The 24778-nt window shown below is 51.4% G+C and overlaps 1 protein-coding gene across 5 annotated transcripts; it reads left to right on the top strand.

Moving 5' to 3' along the window:
• On the top strand, positions 1 to 24336 carry ONECUT1 (one cut homeobox 1). Of its 5 annotated transcripts, XM_056499829.1 has the most exons (3): positions 1 to 1513; positions 3877 to 3995; positions 4368 to 4801. In XM_056499829.1, exons 1-2 carry the CDS (start codon positions 433 to 435, stop codon positions 3960 to 3962), a joined length of 1167 nt encoding a protein of 388 aa, XP_056355804.1. In that variant the 5' UTR covers positions 1 to 432; the 3' UTR covers positions 3963 to 3995; positions 4368 to 4801. The 5 variants fall into 5 exon arrangements, with proteins under 5 accessions (XP_056355804.1, XP_056355801.1, XP_056355805.1 ...); XM_056499826.1 differs by lacking the exons at positions 3877 to 3995; positions 4368 to 4801 and adding an exon at positions 15454 to 24336; XM_056499830.1 differs by lacking the exons at positions 3877 to 3995; positions 4368 to 4801 and adding an exon at positions 6890 to 7487.
• The last annotated feature ends 442 nt before the right edge of the window (positions 24337 to 24778 follow it).

Below are 24778 nucleotides of genomic sequence, written 5' to 3' on the forward strand. Positions count from 1 at the left end.
GCTGCAGCGCGGAGCGGGGTCGGAGCGCGGCGCGCACAGAGAGCAGAGCCATGGCTGGGGATGGCGAGGGACGCGGCCACACACCCGCCGCGGCCGCGGCTGCGGGGCCCGGCCTGAGGGAGCGGCGGCCCTAGGACCGGCCCGGCGGCGCCAGCCGGCAGCGGGAAAAAACAAATAAATACGTTGCCACAAAATAAAAATTAAAAGGAAAAAAAAAAAAAAGGAAAAAAAAAAATAAAAACCAACCAACCAACCAACCAAAACCGGGAAAGCCAGCAGCCCGGCAACAGCAGCAGCAGCACCGCCACCACCAGCCCGCAGCGCTCGCCCGCCGCCGCCGGCCCGCGGGAGCAACCGGCCGCCGCCAAGAGCTCCGGGACGCCCCGCCGCCCACCAGATAGATGTGCGGTCCCGCCGCCCGCACGGCCGACGATGAACGCGCAGCTGGCGATGGAGAACATCGGCGATCTGCACGGGGTGAGCCATGAGCCGGTGCCCGCCGGCGCCGACCTGATGAGCGGCAGCCCCCACCACCGGAGCGCGGTGGCCCACCGCGGCAGCCACCTGCCGGCCCACCCGCGCTCCATGGGCATGGCGTCCATCCTCGACGGCGGCGACTACCACCACCACCACCGGCCGCCCGAGCACGCGCTGACCGGCCCCCTGCACCCCACCATGACCATGGCCTGCGAGACACCCCCCGGCATGAGCATGAGCAGCACCTACACCACGTTAACCCCTCTGCAGCCTCTACCTCCCATCTCGACGGTCTCGGACAAGTTCCCTCACCACCACCACCACCATCACCACCATCACCATCCCCACCAGCGGATACCGGGCAACGTGAGCGGCAGCTTCACGCTCATGCGGGACGAGAGGGGTCTGGCGTCTATGAACAATCTCTACACCCCCTACCACAAGGATGTTACCGGCATGGGGCAGAGCCTCTCTCCGTTGTCTGGATCGGGCCTGGGGAGCATCCACAACTCCCAGCAAGGGCTGCCCCACTACGCTCACCCCAGTGCCACCATGCCCGCCGAGAAAATGCTCACCCCGAACGGATTTGAAGCCCACCACCCTGCCATGTTAGCCAGGCATGGCGACCAACACCTCACCCCCACCTCCGCTGGCATGGTGCCTATCAACGGGATCCCACACCACCCCCATGCCCACTTGAATGCCCAGAGCCACGGGCAGATACTGGGCTCTGCCAGGGAGCAAAACCCTTCTGTAACTGGTTCGCAGGTCAACAGTGGAAGTAATTCAGGGCAAATGGAAGAAATCAATACCAAAGAAGTAGCTCAGAGGATCACCACCGAGCTCAAGCGGTACAGCATCCCCCAGGCTATCTTCGCCCAGAGGGTGCTGTGCCGCTCTCAAGGGACGCTCTCAGACCTGCTGAGGAACCCCAAGCCTTGGAGCAAGCTCAAATCCGGCCGGGAGACCTTCCGCAGAATGTGGAAGTGGCTCCAGGAGCCGGAGTTTCAGCGGATGTCTGCTCTGCGGCTTGCAGGTGAGCCCGCTGCGGGGTGGTCGGGGCACGGCAGCGGCAGAGCGGGGCCTCGGGCCTGGGCAGGCCGCCCCGGTCCCTGCCAGTCCCTGAGGAGCAGCACCGATCCCCCGCTCCGCCGCTCCGTTTCTCTCCCTTCCCCTCGCCCTCTCCCGGCTCGGCGCACGGGCACCGGCCGGTTCCTCTGCGCCGCGCTCAGACAAAGCCGGGCCGGGGCTCGGGCTGCGCAGTGCGGCTCCCCGGCTCTCCCCGTTCCCCGGCCGGCTGGCCTGCCGCCGGCAGAACGGCACCCAGCGCGCCCGGTAACGGGACGCGGCCGAAAGCCGCACCGGCCGGCGGCAGCGCTGCCAGGAGCGCGGAGGGCGAGGCGGAAATGCTGGAATTGGCGGCTGAACCGGGCCCGAGCGGGCCCGCGGACGGGGTACGGGGGAGCCCCGGTAATGCGCCACCGAGAGGAGTCGGTGCGTCCGCTTTGTGTCGGGGCCGGTGGGCTCCGGTCGCGGCGGGGCTTGGGGCCAGCGTCCCGCTCAGGTGGGGTGAGCTGGGACAGGAGTTTGGGGCGAATGAGCAGAGCCCGGCGGGCGAACGGTGGCTGAGAAATGCTGTTGGCTTAAATCGTTGGATTTTTTTAAATTTTTTTTTTTTAACTGGTTGTAGTTATGATTAGGCCTCGGAGTTTGAGTTTCGCGTGGGTGTCTCTGCGTGAGACAAACCGTGCGTGTCGTGGCTTCGCTGCTCCAGAGCCTCACCCCGCGGTGGTGCCCGCGCTGCTCCCGAGCGGGTCCCGCATTGTCTGCTCAGAGATGGCCGTCCCGTCCGTACCTGTGCTCTGCCGCCGCCTGCCCAAACCCTCCCGCCTGCCCTCCCGGTGCAGAGCCCGGCTTTAATATACCGTGAGCGAGGGTTTGTTAATTAAGTGATAGGTCTCCATTAATTTGTCCCTGGAGAACGCAAGACAGTCAATCCGAGTTGGAGCCGAGGTCACTGATCCGTTTCACAGACAAAAATAAGGGAAGGGCCAAATCTTTCTCCTTTCAAAAGCACAATTGGTCTTGCGCTTTCGGCTACCGAGACGTGAGAAGTTGTGACCGTTTCCCGAGTGTGCAGGGAGGCAGCTGGGCCACCACCGTGCCCCGTGCCTATTTTCAGTCAACCACCTTGTTCCAGAAACCTAAAGCAGAGCTAGGAAGGGTCCCGGGCAAGGCCTCCCTCCCCGCTGGAGCTGGCCCTGAGGTGCCCGCCGGTGGGAGGACGTTGCTCTCTTTGGCTTCCACTCCTGCGGAGTCAGTTTCAAAGGTCTGAGCTCTCAGAAACTGCCTTTCCGCCTTCCCTTTCTCAGCAGCCACCCCACCAGCGAAAAACTCCCGTATTGCTCGTGCTACCCAGGAGAGGAGGTTGGAGTTTATGTTTCCAATATCCCCGTAACGATTGCTAAGGCGAACTTTCTTCGATTTGGAGCGTATTTTTACGACAATTTGGTCGACCTGAATCTCCACTCATTTGCATAGATCGATACTGGAAACAACCCCTCGATCCGGAGCCTGCTGGCATCCTTTCCCTGGCGCTGCCGGCCGGGAAGCGCTGCCAGCCCCGGGAGGGAGGCGGCCGCGCTCTGCCCAGCTGCCGCTCCGGAGGGTCCCATTGTTCGCTTCTGCCCCCAAACCGCCCCTTCTTCCAGCCACCTCAGCGCTGCCCTCTCATAAACGGATCCCGGTAATCCCGTTAGAGACACAAAGCCTCATTATTCCGCCTTCCCTTTCCGATGAAGCCCGAAAGCTGGCACCTTACAGAAACAGCTTCCCCGGGGCGAACGGGCTGGCGGCAAGGGGGGGTCGGGATGTGCCGCCCGCACACCGGGGCGTCCCCGCGTACCGGGGCTCCGGGCCTCGCCCGGCGCTGCCCACCTGGGCGCCGGCAGCACGTGGGCATTTGCATGGCGCTGCGTCCCTGTCAGCGGGGCGGTCCCGGCCCCCGCCCCGCCCCGCGCAGCCTGCGCGCCCCTCCGCGCTGCCGCCGACCGGCTGCAAATGCATAAAGTATCGATTTTATTTTGTGCAGGTTTTAAATGTGTGATGATCTTGCTAAGTGGTAAAAATCTGCCCCGATTGATATTGATGTATGAACATCAATTCAAAATAACATAAATTACTGCAGCCGACGCAAATTAAATTTCACGTCCAAATTATAACTCACTCCCGGGCGTTTAGAGAATTATCAGGTAGATAAATACCCAGAGCTGCCTTCATTTCTTCCCTTTCTGATTTCCTGCAGACAACAACCGGGAGGCAGTGAGGGGGCTGGAGCCTGCTTATTTTAGGCCTTGCGGTCTCGCCTTGCACTTTATCTTGAGTATTTGCCCCTTCCAGCCGTCCCTGGGGGATTCCTACCTCCCAGATTACAGAAGCTCCGACAAATAGAAGAAAAATTGGTAGTTACATGGAAGCAGGATTGAGGTCTTGACACTTCCTGGGCTGTCTCTTGAAATGTAAGCAGAACTGCTAATTGCAAAGCTGACCTCTTCCAGCCTCCATCTTATTCATCCCATCTCCCTCCTCTTCTCTGTTCTTTTTTCCTTTGTCTGTCCCACTCTCTCTCTCCTCTCTATCACTGAATATTTATCTATTTGACTGTCTCTCTGTTAGTCTTCCCTCCCCCCCTCCCTTGCCTTCATTGACATTTGGAAGAGCTGTGAAGGGACTCCGAAAAAATAAATACAATTGAAAAAAAAAAGTACATCCCTTCTGCACTCTGCTGGGATTTAGGTTGAATTTATTTCAGTTTGGGTTTTTTTCGTGTGTGTGAGAGACAAAACAGGAGAGGATGAAGGAAGAAAAAACAACGACTTTGTCTTGCTCAGGAAAAAATAATCTGCTTCGAGCCATTCATTGTCGGAACTGCGACTGCCCGCCGGCCTCGCACGGGCCCGCCGGTCGGGAGGAACATAGCGGAGGGGAAAATGCAGGAAAGGCACATTTTGGGAGCGCACCAGAGGAGTGTAAGGGAGACCCGGCTCCTTAGGATCTACTGCCGGAGCGGGTCCTCTGCCGATGAGCGCCCTCCGAGCGAGCTCGTCCCGAGGGCCTCTCCGTGGGGCTCCCCGAGCGGTGTCAGCAGGGAAAGGCGCCGGGGCACCCCGCGCTCGCTCGCGGCTCTCAGGAGGTGATGGCCTGTCCCTCCAAACCTGCTCCGTGTTTGCCTGCGACCTGACTGGTATTTTTCATATCTGCACCTCTTTTCTTCCCCTCCTCTTATTCTTTCTCCCTCCTGATGTGAATCCCGGCTAAGCTGAAGCCTTGGGAAGCCGGCGAGAAATTCTCGCCAAATTAACTGTAAAGAAATCGATGGAGTAATCAGAGCGTTTTCCACATTAAATATGAAATCTAATGACGCCGTTTGCACCTCTCGCCCGCCGCTGCCCCCGAGCGCACCGGGAAGGTCGGGGCCGCCCCGGCCCCGGTGGCCTCATTAGGGGCTGTTTAATATTTACCCTGCGGGCACTTTGCATAAAGGCGTTTGCATCACGGAGGCGGGGGGCATCGACCGGGGCCGTCACCGCCGACAATCTGAGCGGGAACCGGGACCGGGGGAGAGGCCCTTCCCCTCCCGCCCCTGCGGACGGCCCGGGCCTGGCTCGGCGCTCCTCGGGCCGTGAAGCTGCCGCTCTGCCGCTGCGGTGCGGGGCTCGGCCGAGGCGAGGGGCCCCGTCCCGGAGGGATCGGAGGCTGGCAGAGGACCCGGAGCAGTCGCGCCCGGTGTGCAGCCCGGGGAGCGCTGGGGCGCACTTGTTTGCCGGCCGTGTCCTTCGGCAGGATTGATTTACAGCCGCGTTTGCCCTTCGTTAATGTTTGCCCAGCGGGAGGAGGAGGAGCGGGGCCGGGCGAGCCGCGTTCCTCCGCACCGGGCCGGGCCCGCCCCGCGCCCGTCCTGGCACAGCCCCCGCCCCGCAGCACGGCTTGTCTGCTCGTGCGTGCGTTCGCTCGCCTGTTTGTTTGTTTTAATTACCCGCCGCGTGGCGGGGCGGCACCCGGGGGCCGTGCCCCGGCCCCACCCTCGCTGCCGTTTGAATCAAACAGCCCCAAAACGGGGCCGGGGCCGCCCCGGGTCACACAGCCGGGCTGTGCGATGCCCGCCCCGACCGGCCTGGGCCATCCGCAGCCCTCGCTAGTCGCCCCTCGGTTCCCGGGGGTTCTGCGCCATCTACTGACCGCGGGCGGGCGGGAGCGGCCCCGCCGGGCCGGGCACGGCGCCCGCACCGGGGAGCGGCGGCTCCGGGAGCGCTGCGAGCCGAGGGCTCCGTCCGGGAGAGGCCCTGCCCGGCTTCAGCACCACGGCCAGCGGCCGCCGGCAGGCCCGGCCCCGCTGCCGGCCCGGCCCCGCCTCTCGCTCCCGGGCCGGGCCGGGGCCGGGCCAGCCCCCTCCCGGCTCACGGACGGGGCCGCCCGCAGCCCGGGCGCAGCTGCTTGTTGAGCCTCCCCACGGCTGCCGGCCCCGATGGGGAGCAGCATCGCATCGATTATCCGGAGCGGCAGCCGGCAATTAGCGCCGCCGGGCTGATCCACGGGCTGCCCGCGGCGGGAGCGGCTCGGCTGCGGCCGGGCAGAGCCCCGGGGCGCTTGTTTGGGGGTGAGCGCCTTCGAACGGGTGCGTGGCCAGAGGGGAAGCGAGCTTCCCCCAGCACGGTAACTCAGCCAGCCAGAGGGGTCGGGATACCCCGGGAGGAGAGGAGAGGTGCGTGGCACCAGGACTGTGCCCGCTGCAGGTGCCGCGGTAGGGAGCCCGGGCTGCTGTCGGTGCTACAGCCGGGTTCTGACATGTGCGACCTGCCTTTTACACAGCCAGGAAGGAACGTGATGTTCAGATTGAGACAAAATCATCTGAAAATCTACGGGCCAGGTATGCTTCGGTGCCTGGCTTTGCCGGCATTAAACCACCGCTCCTGATTCACCTCAGGCAGCCTTCACCTGTCTCCGTAGCCGAAGGGTCCGAATGAGCTCCGCGCAAGGGACAAGTTAGTTTGTAGGGAGTTCTTCGTTGACTGAAGCGCAGGAGCTGTTGCTGAAGTTCCGGTGAATTTCACCTGAAGACTCCAGGGCATCGAGGGGAGTTTTTCCTGAGGACCCACCGGGACCCAGCACGGCCGCGTGTCGGGTGCTCCCATGATCAAATCGATAAATGTCGATTCGCGTTTCAGACATAAATCTACCTGGATTAATCATACACGGACAGAGAAGTGACCGATGCTGACAGACTCTTTTGGAAAAGCAGACTTGACTTGAGCCTTTTGCTTAAGAAGAAATCAGTTTTATGATGCTGAAAGAATAATTTATAGGAATAATTTTTTAGCTGAACAGTAGTTTTCAATTTTTTTCCCCGTTTTAGGGCAATAGGAAGCCTCAGAGGTGACATTTTCCCTACAGCCCAAACGGCAATGGAAGCGCGATGGATGGCTGCAGTTCCGCGGGGTGCGGGCTGCTGGAGCTGGGAATGCTGCTGCTTCCGACAGTAAAATATTGAATCGGATGGCACGGGAGGCTCTTAACGCTTGGGTGCAGAGGGCACTGAAGTGAGCCCGGGTTCGGGTTTTGGATGTTTTTAGGGCGCAGAATTCTGCACTCTTAGTCACACGCACTACAGACCTGTCGATAAGGCCTGAGCCACAGGCGGGAGAGTTTCCCGCAGCCCTTTCCCCCTCATTTCCAGCAGCACAGGCAGGCTGCCAAACGGCTTCCTTAATGTTCCTGCCAACCGGAGAAACTTCTTTATGTCATCACTGACTTATTTCTCCTTTATTTGAAACATATCTCGTTATTTTGAATATACTGGAATTGACGGAGAGCTTAAAAATTAGAGCCGGGGAAGAGGCAGGAGGGGAACCAGGGAAACGACCCGGGTTTTTCAGTGAATCTGGCGATCCTCGATGTTGCAGTGAAGGTTTTGCAACGGATCGCGTCGCTTCGACCGCTCAGAAACTCAATTTTCGGCTGCTGTAGCAAAGTCTCTGACTGGGGATGCGGGAGGGGGCGGGATGACCCAGCCTGGCGCTGGGTCAGCACCCGAACGCCTCGGAGGCCCGCGGGGGGATTCGCTCCCACAGCTCGGGGCCGGCATCAGCGGGCCGGGAGGACGGACCCGGTGCGGCTCCGCACCGGGTGTGTCCCGGGCGGGGTGGGCCGGGAGAGCGGAGGGTTGGGGCGGCTCGGCCAGGTGCGGGGCGGGCGGTGCTGCCCGGGCCGAGTGGGCCGGGTCGCGGAGGCGGGGCGCGGCGCATAAGCGGAGCGCGGCACGGCACGGCACAGCACAGCACGGCACGGCACGGCACGGCACGGCACGGCACGGCACAGCACGGCACGGCACGGCACAGCACGGCACGGCACAGCGGGCGGTGTTTTCCAGCGCTGCGCTATGCGGAGCGGCAGCGCGGGTGAGGAGTCCATGGCACAGCGCGGTGCAGAGCGCAAGGCGCGGTGCCGGGTCCACGGCGGGATGTGATGCCTTGGGGAATCCGCGGTGCGGTGGGATACGCTGCGCTCCCCGCGGTGGGATGCGGTGGGATGCGGCGTGGTGCGGACCCCGCGGTGCGGAGCGGTGGGATACGGTGTGATAGGATACAGTGAGATGCAATAGGATGAGGTGCGGGACCCGCGGTGCGGAGCGGTGCTGTAGTATGCGGTGGGATGGGATGCGGTGCAGTGGGGTAGGATACAGTGCTATGCAGTGCGGCGCCCGCGGTTCGGAGCGGTGGGATACAGTGGGATGAGATGGGATGCGGTGAGGAGGGGTAGGATACAGTGGGATGAGATGCAGTAGGATACAGGGGAATGAGATGCGATGGGATGCGGTGCGGTGCCGCGGTGGGATGCGGTGGGATGTGATGGGATATGGTGCGGTGCCGTGGGATAGGATTCGGTGGGATGCGGTGGGATGCGGTGCCGCGGGGTGCTGAGCGGTGGGATACAGTGGGATGCGGTGGGAAGCGGTGCGGTGCCGTGGGATAGGATTCAGTGGGATGCGGTGCAGTGCCGTGGGATAGGATTCAGTGGGATGCGGTGGGGTGCGGTGCGGTGCCGCGGGGTGCGGAGCGGTAGGATTCAGTGGGATGCGGTGCAGTGCCGCGGGATAGGGTTCAGTGGGATGCGGTGGGATGCGGTGCGGTGCCGCGGGATAGGATTCAGTGGGATGCGGTGGGATGCGGTGCGGTGCCGCGGGATAGGATTCAGTGGGATGCGGTGGGGTGCGGTGCGGTGCCGCGGGATAGGATTCAGTGGGATGCGGTGGGATGCGGTGGGATGCGGTGCAGTGCCGCGGGATAGGATTCAGTGGGATGCGGTGGGATGCGGTGCAGTGCCGCGGGATAGGATTCAGTGGGATGCGGTGGGGTGCGGTGCGGTGCCGCGGGATAGGATTCAGTGGGATGCGGTGGGATGCGGTGCGGTGCCGCGGGATAGGATTCAGTGGGATGCGGTGGGATGCGGTGCAGTGCCGCGGGATAGGATTCAGTGGGATGCGGTGCGGTGCCGCGGGGTGCGGAGCGGTAGGATTCAGTGGGATGCGGTGCAGTGCCGCGGGATAGGATTCAGTGGGATGCGGTGCGGTGCCGCGGGGTGCGGAGCGGTAGGATTCAGTGGGATGCGGTGGGATGCGGTGCAGTGCCGCGGGATAGGATTCAGTGGGATGCGGTGGGATGCGGTGCGGTGCCGCGGGATAGGATTCAGTGGGATACAGTGGGATGCGGTGGGGTGCGGTGCGGTGCCGCGGGGTGCGGGGGCAGCCCGGGCCGCCTGGGCGGGGAGCGAGCGCCATCCCGTGGCCGGGGGCCGCCGCTGCCGCTGCGGCGCGGGGCGGGGCGGGGGGGCCGGACGTGCCCGACGCGATTAAAATATTGATGTAGTCGCAAAAATCGTTCATTAAGGCAATTTAATCTTTGCTATTAAATGTCCTTTCAATTCATTTGGGGTAATTAAGATGCAGTTTAAGTGATTAAATTCTAATTACTTATGCTAGGCAAAGAAATATTTGTCACAGTAATATGGTTAACTAAAGACCTAGCTGAAAAATTTTAACATTTACTTTACATGATATCGCAGGGAAATCAGGTGCTTTCCCCTGATTGATCCACTTAGCAGCATATTCTGTGACGGTGATGTCAGTTCGCTGAAGTGGTTACCGATCCATCAACACTAAGTTTGTGTAAACCCCCGAATCCCGAACTGCTGAGTCAGCACTCCGCAGTCAGATTCACTTCATTATTCCAGGAGCAGCAAATTAAGGTCACTCATTTTAATACAGTGCCCAGGAATGAGATGTTTACCATTCTGGCTCAGCTGGGATCTGTATGTTGGTGGGGTGATGTCATCCTGTGAGCTTTCCACATACAAACATATTTTCATCTCTTTTGATGCTATGAAACAACAAAAGAGTATTCCCTGGATTTGATGGCAGAGGAATGAGACATAGATCAAAAGATCTCTGGGTGTATGGAGACACCTACACCCTGAATAAGCATAAATCATTAGAGAAGCAAGTACCAAATGCTGAATAATGCCAGGATTAAAAGGTAATAGTTTAGTGTGGGCTCAGACATTTCAGAATAGACAATGCTCTTTTCAGCTGAAAGGAGAAAGCTTTGGGGAGCAACCAATGACCTGTGTCACCCATGTAGGTTTCCATCACTGAAAAGCTGTGAAGGGCCTTATCCCACAGTGGCTGAAGCTGAAGGGAATGCTCTTCCAAGCACCAGTGCTGCCTGCCACCTGCTGCAGCAGGAGCTCATGGCCACGAGCTGCTCCATGTGTGGAGGCTGTCTCATGCAGCACCTTCCACAGCAATTCCACTCCCCAGCACCTTTGAAGACCCTGGGGCAGTGGCAAGCAGGATGGGGCAGGAGAACACTAAATGGTGATGGATCAGAGTGAGTGTCACCCAGCAGGTGTGGTTATTATTCAGGTCAAAGAGATTTGCTTGTGTTTAGTTCATGTGGTGACATCTGACCCTCAGGTAGCCTGTGTCTCATATGCCCTTTTAATTTGTTTTCATATTCCCCCAAATATGAGGTTCTAGATAATTGGGAAAGATCCATTGTTTGAGTGTCTCTGTGCATGCTCCAGAGGTGTTATTCACATTCCAAGAATGTAACTTATCACACTTTATTATGTGTTATTACCACCATGAATTTACCATAAGCTTTTGGCTGCCTGTTTCCACTGAGCTGTTGTAGCCAGTGTGATTGGAGCAATCTGTGATGGTCAAAGTCCTCAAGCAAGTTCATCCTCCTTCAGAAATACTTCTGCTTTCTCCACCAGAAGGTAGAGCCTCCTACAGAATATCCTTCAGGATATTCTGAATACCAGTGAAGAGTTTTCATTCTCCAAACATACTATTGGATACTGTGGCATGCTTCAAAACTAGAAGCAGATGATTTGGAAAAAGATTCCTCAGTGGCAGTTCAGACTGTAGCTGAACTTTCTAGACCTGACACAACAGAGATTAGAAAATACACATTAAGGGAGACTTCTAAAAGGGCTTTTTATGTCTATAAGACATTCTTGTACACATGAGGTTGGGACAACTAAAAGACTTACAAGAGGAGGGGTGAGAGACCACCACATCATCTCATAATGGCATGTGGCCAGCAGTGACCCAGGCCAGAGCTGGGAATGTCACCTGTCACCTTGGGGTGAAAGGTCTCATATCCTGTCATGGTGACCTGCACACCATCTCCTCTCCATGCCCACAGGCTCTGAATCCAGCATGGCTGGGGAGTCATTGTGTGTGTGCCCCTTTCTTGCTGCTCTGGACCCACTCTTGGTGCAAAGAGAGGAGAAAAGAGGGTGAGGAAAACTTGTCAGAGACCTTGTTCTGTGGTGGCATCACAGTGAGCCACCAGCTCAGCAATGCCTCTCTCAGGGAGAGTTGCCCTCTGACATTAAAAGTAGCCACAGGTCTTGGGGCAGGGTTTGCCCAAGTAAAATTTTCCATTGTTCCCTCTGCTTCAGTGACAGTTTTCCAGAAAAGCAGCCAGCAGAACTTGTGGTGATATTTTATTATGTTCACAAGCCATCAGAAATTAGGTTTGTTGAGAGCATTACCAGTTTTATTCTTGGTTCTGTTTCTTGGAAAAGAAAAATGGAGTTTGCCAGAAACAGCTAAGCACATGTGTACACACCAAATGCTCCTGAAAATTGATGTATAGTAATCATGTTTTTTTCCTTCAATTTTAAAAAGAAATCCACCCTCTAGGGATGAAACACTAGATCAAGCATCAGGGTTAACACCTGAGCTTATTATAATCTTGACTTTTGGACTGACTGAATAATGTTGTTTGTATCACAGACAGGCAAAACATCTTCACTGTGTCCACCTAAAGATGCAATTAGTGCATTTTCATAGGGGACAGGATCCTGTTCACAGCCCTGGCAGAGCAGAGCTAATCCCACTGTGCTGCACCCAGCTGGGGCCACAGAAGAGCATCAACAGGCAGGAGCTGCAGAGGTGAGAGCCCACTTGTGCACCATGCACAGGCAGCTGGGCCTCCCTGGGATGCACAGACCTTGCAAGGTCTGGCAAATTTACTTGATCAAATCCCTCGGGTGACTTAGAAGGAACAAAGGGAGACAAAAATAGATTGATAGGCTGTGTCAGGAGAACTGCAAGTGTCAAAAATATCTGTTGCTCAGGGCAGAGGAAGATGGAAGTGACTGGGAGAGGCCAGAGTTCAGGACTGGATTTATAAGGCTCCTTCTGGCACTGATAATATTACATTGTCATATCTGCACACGTCTTGCCAGAGTCAGGGTGACTCTTCCTTTATCCTCTGCTTTTCTTTTTTCTTAACAAGATTTTTTAAAAGGCTTTTTCAAAAGGCATCACATGGAGCATCACTCAGCCAGGGCAGCCTGGAGACAAAGAACAGGGCTGCCTGCAGCAGGCAGTGAGGGCAGGGTGTGAGCAGGGGTGTCCTGGGAGAGGTGCACACCTCCAGGGAGTACAGCACCCTGCAGAGCACCGAAATTCACTGTCTGTGCCTTGGGAGAGGGTCCACTCACAGTGCTCAAGGGCACAAGAAGGACATCAGTGCAAATTACTGTTATTATCTTCTGCTATGTAAGATAAAAGAGAGATGGAGCATGTGATAAATTGTTGTGAAGACAGTCTCTTTTTTTTTCCAAAAAAACCATTTCAGTTGACATCTCTGGGGCTTGCCCTCAGCAGGCATTAGGGGAAGACCTGGCATCAGGGTGGGGCCTGGCCAGAGCAGGCACAGCTGCCTGGGCTGGAGCTGGCTCAGGCTGCTGTCAGAGAGCCTGGCAGCCCCCCTGTGCCACGGGAGCTGGCCAAGCCCCGTGCCTGCTCTGCATCTACTCTCATGCTGGAGCACATTTTATCCCAGGGTGTACATTTGCTCTCTGGCAAGCTGGAAGCTACAATTTATTATTAAAATTGATTGGCTCCAGTGCAGGGAAAACGATCGCAAGGAAACCCTATTACAGTTTTTCATTATCACCATTATTTATTTTTAAGTGCTATTAATATTCCTGAGCCTGGACAAGGCAGAAGATGAGAGGTGATATCCACCCCTGCTGCTCACATCCTGAGCAGTGCAAGAGCTCTTGGAACAACTGAGTGTGTTAGGAAGTTTTTGCCCTCAATCTGCCTCTGGCAAATGCTAATGGAAGTAGAGCTGAAAATATTTGCAAAACAGTAAAATGGGCTTATTTGTATCATAGGCTGGATAGTTTGGGGTTTTTTCTTTATAGTAATGAGCTCCTTTTTCTTACCCCTATGATGTCACTAGCATTAATTAAGAGTGTTTTGATGAAATTGAAGGAAGATGTTGCAACTCTTGTGGCACTTTCTATGGAAATAATTCTTCAGGAATACATTTCAGGAAATGAGCACTAGTTCAGGAAGACTATGTGTTATGCAAGCTAGTTTCACATTAGAGGGTTGATTTTTTGTTATTCCCTGCTATTTCAGAGGGCTCATGCAGTAGCTTGTGATCGAAGCCCCAGAGGCTCTCCTTGCTAATTGAGCTGGCTTTGTACCTACTGCTGTGACTGTCATTTGTGATGTGGTGATTCACACTGAAGCACTGCACAGCTCTGACTTGGATCACGCTATCTGTGCCGCCAGGACTGGGTGACAAATTATGGTCAGGATGGAGAATCTAGGCAGGAGATGGAATTTGTGTATCTTTGAAAAAGGAAGGTGTAAAGCAGCACGAGCAGAAATGAAGCACAGCAAATGTTGTCTGCACTGGTTTGTCTTCTTTTCTGCCTGAGCCTGTTAGCAGGGGCAGAGCTCGAGGCTGAGGCTGTTATAAAGCTGAGCTCTTGCAGCTGCTTTCCCAGGAATTATGATTATCAAATAATTCTGATTATCAAATGGTCAGACGTATATAAAAGACTGTTTGTATCCTCATTCTAAATAGTTGTCACTAAATAACAGACTATTCTTGCAAAAGCATTTTTAACCCTTGATTTGCCAATGCTAACCTCCAGTGGGGATGCAGATTATTTCAGCAGGCAGCAATCCCCACTGTGAATTCAGCAGTTTGGCCTCAGCAGGGGCTCACGTGCATGAGGAGACCTGGTTTTCAGCCCAGAAGCTCCTTGGTGTTTTAGAGGTCAGGATGTAACTTCAAAGCTTTCTTCAAAGGTTTTCAGATAAAAATACCTGTAGGAGACATGAGTTTGGCAGCCCAGTCTATTTGATTGATGTGTGACTGCTTATGAAAGAGTATGTGGCTGGAATATATATTGTTAGAGACCTTTTCAAAAGCCTTTCCTCAGAGGGGATTGAGCCACCAGTGCCTTGGTCCCTGCCTGGCCAGCAGAAGGAGCCTTCACAGATCCTGGCTCCTGATCTGTGCAGCTCCTCCTTCTCAAGTACAAAAGGTGGATGACCATTTTTATACCTCCTGTGAGCAATAAAATCCTCATGCCAGACCTGGCTATTGGTAGTAATAGAAGTTGTAGGAAGGACCTTGGTGAAGTAATTTTCTGTTTTCATTCCAATGACCATGGTGTCAGTGGAGATACTGCACAAAATTGTTCATATAGTCAGTACTGATCTCCACAGAAGCCAGACTAGACAAACACAGAGAAAAAACATTCATATTACCTTCAGAAACACTCAATCTCAATCAGAATTTAAGGACATCATTAGAGGAAAAACGGAAACAGACAACTTCAGACAATTTTGAAAGTGAGACAGAGGAATCTGTCCTCCCAAGGAAGCATTTATCCTAGCAAAGTGCTAAGGAGATGAGCTGGCAGACAGTCAAAGGCTGACAGAGGGATCTGGGAGCCTCCCTCACACCCCATCAGATCCTGCCTGGAAGGTGATCTGGGAGGCAGATTTCAAATTGCAAGCAGCCTTTAATAATGTAGAGCAGAATAATGTCCTCAAAGGTAAAGAAGATGAAATAAGGAGCAATTCTCCAAGGAAGATTTACTACACCATTGTTTTTTTTGTGACAAAACATGTTTTATTTTGTTCTGAATACATCTGACCTGTAAGACTGTAGTAGCACCCTGGTTTCTCACAGTTCCTTATTTCTCAGTCAACAAAAAGCTGCAGAAATGGATTGAAAGTCGCTAATGATGGTAAAAAATATGACCAAGGTTAACTGTAGAGTTCACTGAATTTCTACTGTACCTCCTAGAGATATTAAATAGTTAAATTTTCAGCACTAATGGATGGTATCAAAATGTAAACTCTCAGTAAGAGCATTTGCTGAGTTTTAACAAAGAACAACAAAGGTATTTTCTAACTTTTATTCCTTGTAGTTGTAACAGTTTATAATGAGTTAGAGGTTTAAATGTCCCATATCTCCTCCAAATTTGGAAGCTGACACGAGCAGTCCTTTTTCCCTATTTTTCCCTGTACTGTGTTCCCACATAGTCCCCTCCAGCCCTCTCTAACCGTGCTTCCCTTTCTTGCAGCGTGCAAGAGGAAAGAACAAGAGCACGGGAAGGACAGAGGGAATACACCCAAAAAGCCTCGGCTGGTCTTCACCGATGTCCAGCGTCGAACTCTACATGCAATATTCAAGGAAAATAAGCGTCCATCCAAAGAGTTACAAATCACCATTTCCCAGCAGCTCGGGTTGGAGCTGAGCACCGTCAGCAACTTTTTCATGAATGCACGGAGGAGGAGTCTGGATAAGTGGCAAGACGAGGGCAGCTCCAATTCAGGCAACTCATCTTCTTCATCAAGCACTTGTACCAAAGCATGAAGGAATAACCACGAACTGAAACCTCGGTGGAAAAGCTTTAAAAATAAATAAATAAATAAATAAAGACAGACCAGGACCTCGAAATAGCAGGTTTATACTTAAAACTATTTGAAAAAAAAATAATATTTATAAGTCCAAAGAAACCAAAGACTTATTTCACCTGCATTATGACTTTGTTCTAAGACACACACTTTAGTAGGATGACGACTTGCAAAAAACAGAGAGGAAGAAGGAAGCGAAATGGAGGGAAGGAAACGGGAAGCGAAGAGAAGAGGAGCAGACCACTGGTCTTACACCTTTGCCCATCATCATCTTCACCGTACTTGGCTGTTTAGTGGTTTGGAGCATAGTGGTTCCCTGTCATTGAGCAGACATCTCTTTGGATACAGCTCTTCACGTCCACAGCAGTGCCATGGAGGTGTTGGGTGTATCTGCACGCCAGTGGGTAGGGACCTAGGGCTGGTCTCAGAGAGGGCTGTGCCCGGGCACAGCTGACAAAGCGTGGAGTCGTCTGAATTCCTTGGAATGGTAGTGTGATTTTTGCTGTTTCACAGTTTGAGCTTGACTGGTGCAATGCCTTGAAACAAGTTCAAACTAGGCAAAGAAATTTTGAATGGTACCTAAACCAGTGCATTCTCTTTGTTTGTTAAGGAATGTTCAGATTTAAAAAAGGAAAACTATTCCATCCATAAAAAAAATCGACTAGCTACCAAAGAACACATTTAATAATTATATTGCAGGTATTTTATTGCAATGATTTTAATATTCCAAAGCTATTTTTACACAAATACTATGTAGAATTATAGGTATAAACTAATCTAACTGTATAACACATAAAACTTGTAACCAAGACTGTTATTTGCAATTAGTAAAACCACATTATTGTTTCTTTCTGCGGTTGGCAAGAAAGAATGTCACCCGAGGAGATCACAGCCCCTGGCAGAGCACAGGAGCTGAGAACGGGACCCTGCTCACGTTGAACTCAGTGAGCCCTTCCCTCACTGGCTTCAACGGGAGCACGAGGAGCCGCGCGCTGGAGCCGAGTGTGACACTGTGTGACACTGTGTGACATGGTGTGACACTGTGTGACACTGTGTGACATGGTGTGACACTGTGTGACACTGTGTGACACTGTGTGACATGGTGTGACACTGTGTGTGACACTGTGTGACACTGTGTGACACTGTGTGACATGGTATGACACTGTGTGTGGCACTGTGTGACACTGTGTGACACTGTGTGTGTGACACGGTGTGACACTGAGTGTGTGACACTATGTGTGACACGGTGTGGCACTGTGACAGTGTGGCACTGTGTGACACGGTGTGACATGGTGTGGCACTGGGTGACACTCTGTGTGTGACACTGTGACACTCTGTGTGTGACACTGTGTGACACTGTGTGGCACTGTGGCACTGTGTGTGTGACACTGTGTGTGACACTGTGTGGCACTGTGTGGCACTGTGTGGCACGGTGTGGCACTGTGTGTGTGACACTATGTGTGACACTCTGTATGTGACACTGTGTGGCACTATGTGACACGGTGTGACACGGTGTGGCACTGTGTGTGTGACACTGTGACACTCTGTATGTGACACTGTGTGGCACTGTGTGGCACTGTGTGACACTGTGTGGCACTGTGTGTGTGACACTATGTGTGACACTGTGTAGCACTGTGTGACACGGTGTGACACTGTGTGGCACTGTGTGTGTGTCACTCTGTGTGACACTCTGTGGCACTGTGTGTGTGACACTCTGTATGTGACACCGTGTCACACTGTGTGGCACTGTGTGTGTGTCGCTCTGTGTGGCACTGTGTGACACTCTGTGTGACACTGTCACTCTGTGTGGCACTGTGTGACACTCTGTGTGACACTGTGTGACACTCTGTGTGGCACTCTGTGTGTCACTCTGTGTGACACTGTGTGACACTGTGTGGCACTGTGTGTGTCGCTCTGTGTGACACTGTGTGACACTCTGTGTGGCACTGTGTGTGTGACACTTTGTGTGACACTGTGTGACACTCTGTGTGGCACTCTGTGTGACACTGTGTGACACTGTGTGGCACTGTGTGACACTCTGTGTGGCACTGTGTGTGTGACACTCTGTGTGACACTGTGTGACACTGTGTGACACTCTGTGTGACACTGTGTGACACTCTGTGTGGCACTCTGTGTGGCACTCTGTGACACTCTGTGTGGCACTCTGTGTGTGTGTGGCACTCTGTGTGACACTGTGTGACACTCTGTGTGACACTGTGTGACACTCTGTGTGGCACTCTGTGTGTGTCACTCTGTGTGGCACTGTGTGTCACTCTGTGTGGCACTGTGTGACTGTGTGTGGCACTCTGTGGCACCGTCCCCAGGCCTGTCCCGCCCGTCCCGCTGGCTCAGCTCTGCGGTCCAGCCTGCCAGCAGCAGCCTGAGGCGCTCGGGATGCAGAACCACCCTGACAGCAGCGAGCTTTTCTGCTGCCTGTGCACTTTGCCAGCGAAGGGACAGTGGCAGCTGTGGAGGCCCGTGGTCCTTTCCTGCTGGGAACAGTGGTGGGACACCAGTGAATGCTCTGGGAGGAGCTCCAGGGTGCTTTGGGAAGGAGGAACTGTGATCCCTCGGAAGAGCAGCATCCCCATCACACCGAGATACAGCCCGATTCTGTGGCTGTGTATCTGTGTGCAGCAGGCTGAGCTCTTGTCCCATACATTCTTTCTTGCTCGTCTATTAGTCAGGATAATGCATGAAATAGTTTCAAGTTTGTAGCTGAAAAGCTTTAAGTGCTTTGTTGCTAACAGACCCATAGGAGAGAAATCATCCCATTCCTACTCTGATAAAATTAAAGAGAAAAGCGTGCAACATCTGCATATTAAATTTTAATGTAAGGAGAAAATAGACTTTAGAGAACATACATGTGCCTGTTAGGTTTCTAACTGGTATTTCAAATTACTGTAGTAATTATGCTAGGTATATTAAATTCCACAATAACCAAATATGCAGGTATAGGCCCAATGCAAGGACTAGAAATAGATAATCTTACTTTTTGTTTTTAAGGGAAAAAAAAAAAAAGATAGAGGAAAATTCAAGGTAAACTAGAATCCAAACACTATAAACAGTGGCAGGTACTGGTTTGGGGGATGAAGCCCACTCAAAATACCAGTGACACCAAAGTAGAGCAACTTTTGTAGCACCAGTTATTTCCCAAGAGGACAGGGTCTACTCAAGGTTCAGGGTATACAGTTTATTTCCACCTAGTGTTTAAAATACAGGTGAAATATCTCTTTATTAAAATAAAGTGAAATAAACCCAATATTTTTGGCACTGAATATTTCTCTGTATTTCAGTATGTTAAACCCACTTTAAGGCTGACAAAGCAATTATCTATGAAAAAGAAATCTAATCTGGACATTTTTTGAGTCTAGCTTACCTTAAATTTTAGCAAGCTTTCTTTTGAAGTGTCCCATCCCCACAGAGACATAATTGACATGGAAACACTGATAAGCTCACACATAAATTACCTTATGAATGCAGTCTCATTAGTGTAAGGTTAATATCAGACAGTGATAACTAATGGTTTATTTTTTTTCCAGCAAAACACTGCTTTGTAACGTACCTATAGTTTAGAGAATAAAGCCTTATTTATTTAAAACTTGAGAATTTAAAAATGCAGGGAAATTCAAAGTACATTGCCGCATTTTTAGTATTTCCATTGTATTGTCTTTATAGACTACTTGCTGAAACCAAAGAGAACTTTCATACCAGCATTAAATTTGCACCCAATATGCAATTTCAGGATCTCTGATACACACACATGCAAGCCCCTAAATAGGACTGTGTATATGTACATGCACACACATTTCTATGGGGTGTATGTATGTATGTATACATGTGCACACACGTGTCCACACACACTAAAACTGATGCACAAGCTATAGATTTTAAGTGTTTTGGGTTTTTTACATGTCTGTTTAAGTAGATATAAACCTTTTGGTTTTCTCTAAGCCATTAGGAACAAACCACTCTTCCCATAAGCAATATGCGCCTCATACTCTGAATAGGCAAAGAACACACTTGTCTTTAATTTCCTTCAAAACATGAAGCAAATAACTCTGGAACTGCTCAGTCTACCTGGAAAGCTGTGTTACCTCTGAGCAGACTGCCCAGCCACGCTGACTGAAGCATGGACAGCTTGCCTGGTGCTCCCTTGCTCTGACTGGTGCCATTACCCACCAGGGCATCCTTGAAGGGGAGTTTCTTCTAATGCTGCATTTAACATTAGCCAGGAAACCTGTCTCTGTCTGTTCGTGTTAGTCTTTCAGTTCATTTCATTCCTGACAAAATGAAAATTGGTTTCAAATTCGACAAGAGGATCTAAAACTCTGCCAGGAAGGATTAGGAGAGGGAGCAGAACCCGAAACAGTTTGGGAGCATCAGGAGATGGGGCTTCAGTCAAAGGTGACTCCAAGGGCAAGAGGGCATTAGGAACATGCATCCAGCTAGCAGGCTGCATCCAAACATGACTGCAGTGACCACAGGGGGAGGCTGGCCGAGAGGTGAGCTGTCCACATCCATCCCCATTGTAAATGGCATCATTCGATTTCTAGGAAAAAAAGAGCAAAACAAACCAAAAAAAAAATTCTCCTTCAGACTGCCCCACAGCTCCCTTAGCCCTGTGGCTTTCCAGGGCTGCAGCCTCCTCTCCTTACTCAGGTAAAGCAAACCCCACCAGAGCCAGCCAGCCACGGTTCTCCTGCTTGGGAAGGTGCTCCTGCACACCCAGTGCAGGAGCAAATCCCCAGGGCTGGGCTGGGCTGGGCTGGCTGAGAACAGCCCCAGGGCTGGGCTGAGAGCAGCCCCAGGGCTGGGCTGGGCTAGGCTGGCTGAGAGCAGCCCCAGGGCTGCCCTGGCACCGATCCTCTCCTGGCATTGCAGGAAAAGGCTGCAAAAGGTGGAGGTGGGCACTGCCCCAGGGGCTGCTGCTGCCCGGAGGGCTCGGAAACACTGCTGAGCTTATACCAAAGAGTCTTAGGACACCTCTCCTCACCTGAGTTGTAAACAAGACATTTTTACCCCAAGAAGCGTTCCTTCTTTCTACTACTCTTCCTCTTATCCTCCTCCTCTTCCTCCTCCTTTGTACATAGGGATGAAAACTATGCATTTAGCAAACAAAGAGAAAGCACTTACCCTTTTCTATCTCACTGCGTTTGGGTGCATTCAAAGGCCCAGGGGCTAATTTTGAGACTTTGCTTAGCCTCCTGGTTTATTATTGTGGTGTGGTTAGCTTTACAATACATTTGGTAACTATTTGCTAAAGACAAAGAAGCAAAAGGTAAGGAATAGCTACTTCCACGTGTTAAAAAAAAAAAAAAAAAAAAAAAAAGAAAAAAAAAAGAAAAAAAAGTGTGTAAAGATCTACTATTTATAGTGTGAACCAAAGACGCTACCTCACTCGATTTCCATTGGTGATTTTAATCACATTGATGATACCAAAGAATACCAAAGATTTTTCATGCACGGCCTTGGTCTGGAAAGGGAACTCATCCTCCTTCTTACCCCCATCCCCTGACCCCCTTCCTCACCTTCACTCAGTGTGTAACCTTGTCTTCATTCTTAGTGGTAATGCTAATAACCTTACAAATACATCTCTTGCTACAACTGCTACTACTGACGATGATAAGGATAATAATAATAATAATTAATAATAATAATAAAGCTCTTGGCAAACATGTTGCAAACTTTGTAAACTCATAGGACGAGTGCCTTGCTTGAACCAAAGTGTTAAACCGCTGTTGACCTCTTTATCTCTCACCTTATACTCTTTGAATACCTCAGCCTGTTAGAAAGGCCACTAATGAAAAAAAGGAATAATTCTTCACCGTGGTGCTTTTTGCCGTGCAACCATGCAATGAAACTTTCTTTGATACCAAAGGAAAATGTTTTTTTCCACTTTCTTGCTGACAAACCAAAGGTTCCCTCTTCTTTCCCCCAAAGAAGCTTGAGTCCCTCAGCCCAGACAGGCCGTGCATCGCTTTTACCAATTCCTCCAAATACCTCATAGTAATAAATCTTTAGGGTTATGTTGTATAGAGAGTCTATGTGATAAGGCAGAACTTACTAGTTTGATAATTGTTAAGGTTACTTAAAAAAAAGCTTTATAATTCTTATTTATTTTGTAGGGGTTGTTTTGTTTGTATATTCCTTTTATATTGTTTGGTTTGGGTTTGGGTTTCTTCTTTTTCTCCTTTTTTTTTGGCAGAACTTCTCTGTTATACTCAAGGAAGATCTTGTTCCTGGGAATGTTTCAAAGTGGGTAAAGATCGCTGTTTGCAATGAATGCAAGAAAGGGAAACGTGGCTTTGATTACTTTTGTTTCAACTAGGATGCTTTGTGTTTGCTAGTCGATGTTCTTTTCACAGGGTAAAAAAAAAAATATTCTCTGCTGTGATAAATGGTTCCTATTTTTTCTCTATAATGTGCTGTGACTTTTAATTTAATTACATTTTGTATACGCTTATTTAATCACTGCTTTAATTTATGACTATGTAGTTTAAAAAAAAAAAAAATTGTATATAGTAGATTCAAAAATGGCCAAAGCTTTATGTTACAATCTTTTCATTCTTGATGCTGAGATGAACTGAAGGAGAGTGCTTCTCTTGACTGCAGGGTGTATCTTCAGCCTTGTCTTGGCATGCACTTCCACCCGTGTTACAAACACTGCCAGGTTACCCCCCAGGCCTCCCTTCCCCCCAACTTGTACATGCCAAAATGAGTGTTTCAAGGTAGTACTTTTGTCACTTAGAAAGCAGAAAGGCATTATTAGTGTGTTTTTCCTTTAATTTATTTGTCTTTTTCTAGAAAGATTGCTTTTGTGGGTGAGACCCGCACATCCAAAGAATTTAAAAGTCGTTTAATGTTTAAAAGCACTGGCATTTGTGAGAGATTTTGCTGAGTTTTTATTTTCCTTCGCCATTCGCACGGGTAGCGCAAGCGAGTAGCGGGCGCGGGCCTTGGGAGACAAGCGGACTTGAATCTGGAAACCTTGCTCGAGGAAAGGCTTTTGTGGTGGGACAGCAGAGAGCTTGGGGCCACCCCCGGGCCACCAGCAGGCCACCAGCAGGCAGGGATGGCACCCTTGGGGCACGGCTGGGCTCGGGGCCGCAGCTCCAGGGAGGACAAGGCATTCAGAGCTGGAAAGCAAAAAAAAAAAAAAAAAAAATAAGGAAGGGTAATGACAATGATGCTTCTGCAAAGCTGATGATGGCATCACGGCACAGAGAATAGGATGCCACTCACTTGTGTTATATTTTGCATAAAGACTAGGTTCTGGTTCAGCGAAATGTTGTGTCCTGACACGGTTTGTGGTGGCTGTAAATATTTCCTTTCCCGTGCAGTAGCTGAGCCCCAGGTGTACCTCGTTTTCCTTGAGGGGATAGTGAAGGGGGTGAGGGAGGGAAGGACAAGGGCAGGGTCTGAGCTTTTGGTCAGAAGTTACACTTTCTAGGTACATTTTTATACTTGGAGTATTGCAATGGGGCAATAAAGACCCTCTGAAAGGAAGGATCATTAAATGATCTGTTGGTGGGCATTGGCTCAGCGTCTGCTTTCAATACAGGGGCTAATGCTGTGCAGTGAGCTTCACATGTAGGGGGAGGCCAAGTGTGAGTCTGTGATGAGCATGAGCCATGGAGCCCTGGACAAACCGTGCTTAGGGAGCCGCGCCCGCCTGTCCCGTTCCGCTAGTTTGGTTTTTCACGGAATGTTCTGCATTTCCTGCACTTCCTGCATCGCCACCGAGGGGCCGCGCTCGTTCTGCAGCCCGAGCAGCGGGGAGCGCTCGGTGCAGCCTTGTCTGAGCCTTGCCCGGGGAGCTGCGAGCAGCCCCGCCACAGACAATCACAGCTCCCAGCTCCGCAGGGCTAGGAAACCTTCCCAGAGCAAGCGGGAGTTCTTCCAGAGCAACGGAACAAAACAAAAAAACAAAAAAAACAAAAAAAACAAAAAAAAAAAAAAAAGAAAAAAAAGAAAAAAAAAGAAAAAAAAAGAAATTTAAAAAAAAAAAAAAAAGAAAAATAATGAATACGAAGCGAAGATTTTGCTAAAGCCCTTTGCTGCCATCTTTAGTTCGCCCATTAGGAAGCAGCAGTAGTTTATGCGTTGCATCTGCATTTCAGACTAAATGATTATTGTACCTAATTACGGTTGATTGCTGATATTTCCTCACTCTCTCTCTTAGTCAAGCGCTTCTTCTGTATTTTTGTGTGTAGCGATGACAAGTGCAGTGCGCTAGGCATTGCCCTGGGTTGGGTATGAGTATCTCCTGTACTGCGTTAAGGTTTCCTTAAGTTACTTTTTTTAAGCTTTGCTACTGTTCTCACTTTATGCCGTGCAATATCATCTGCTGTGTTTGCTAAGCAAAAAAATTAAAAAAAAAAGAAAAAAAGAAAAAAAGAGAAAAAGTTAAAAAAAAGAAAAAAGCAAGTGATGATGTCATCATGCTTTTCAGTGTTACAATGTTTCAGCGTTACAATGTTTCAGCGTTTATGTAGTCACAAAAATGTAGTAAATAAAAGGTTGGATTTTCCAGCACTTTAAATTTAGACATTTCTTGCCTTCTTTTGTTTCTCCGTCTGCAGCCACAAGGCTCTGGGGAGCCAAGGGGAGCAGCCCCATGGGCAGCCCCAGCTCTCCCGCGGGAGGGGCAGCTTGGGAGGGACACCCAGGGATGGGGGAGAAGGGAGGACACACGAAAGGGCACCCAAGGCTTCCCAGCACTGTGTCCTCTACCCGCACAACTGTGCAGCCCCCACCCCAGCAAGCACTCCCCATCCCATTCCATCCCATCCCATCCCATCCCATCCCATCCCATCCCATCCCATCCCATCCCATCCCATCCCATCCCATCCCATCCCATCCCATCCCATCCCATCCTACCCCATCCCATCCCATCATGGTGGGCTCTGGAAAGATAAATGCCAAGTATCTGAGAAGCAAGTGTGGCTCATACCAGATGCATTTCTCTAATTGAGGGAAAAAACATTA

The sequence above is a fragment of the Oenanthe melanoleuca genome, chromosome 10, assembly GCF_029582105.1.
Source record: "Oenanthe melanoleuca isolate GR-GAL-2019-014 chromosome 10, OMel1.0, whole genome shotgun sequence".
NCBI lineage: Eukaryota > Metazoa > Chordata > Aves > Passeriformes > Muscicapidae > Oenanthe > Oenanthe melanoleuca.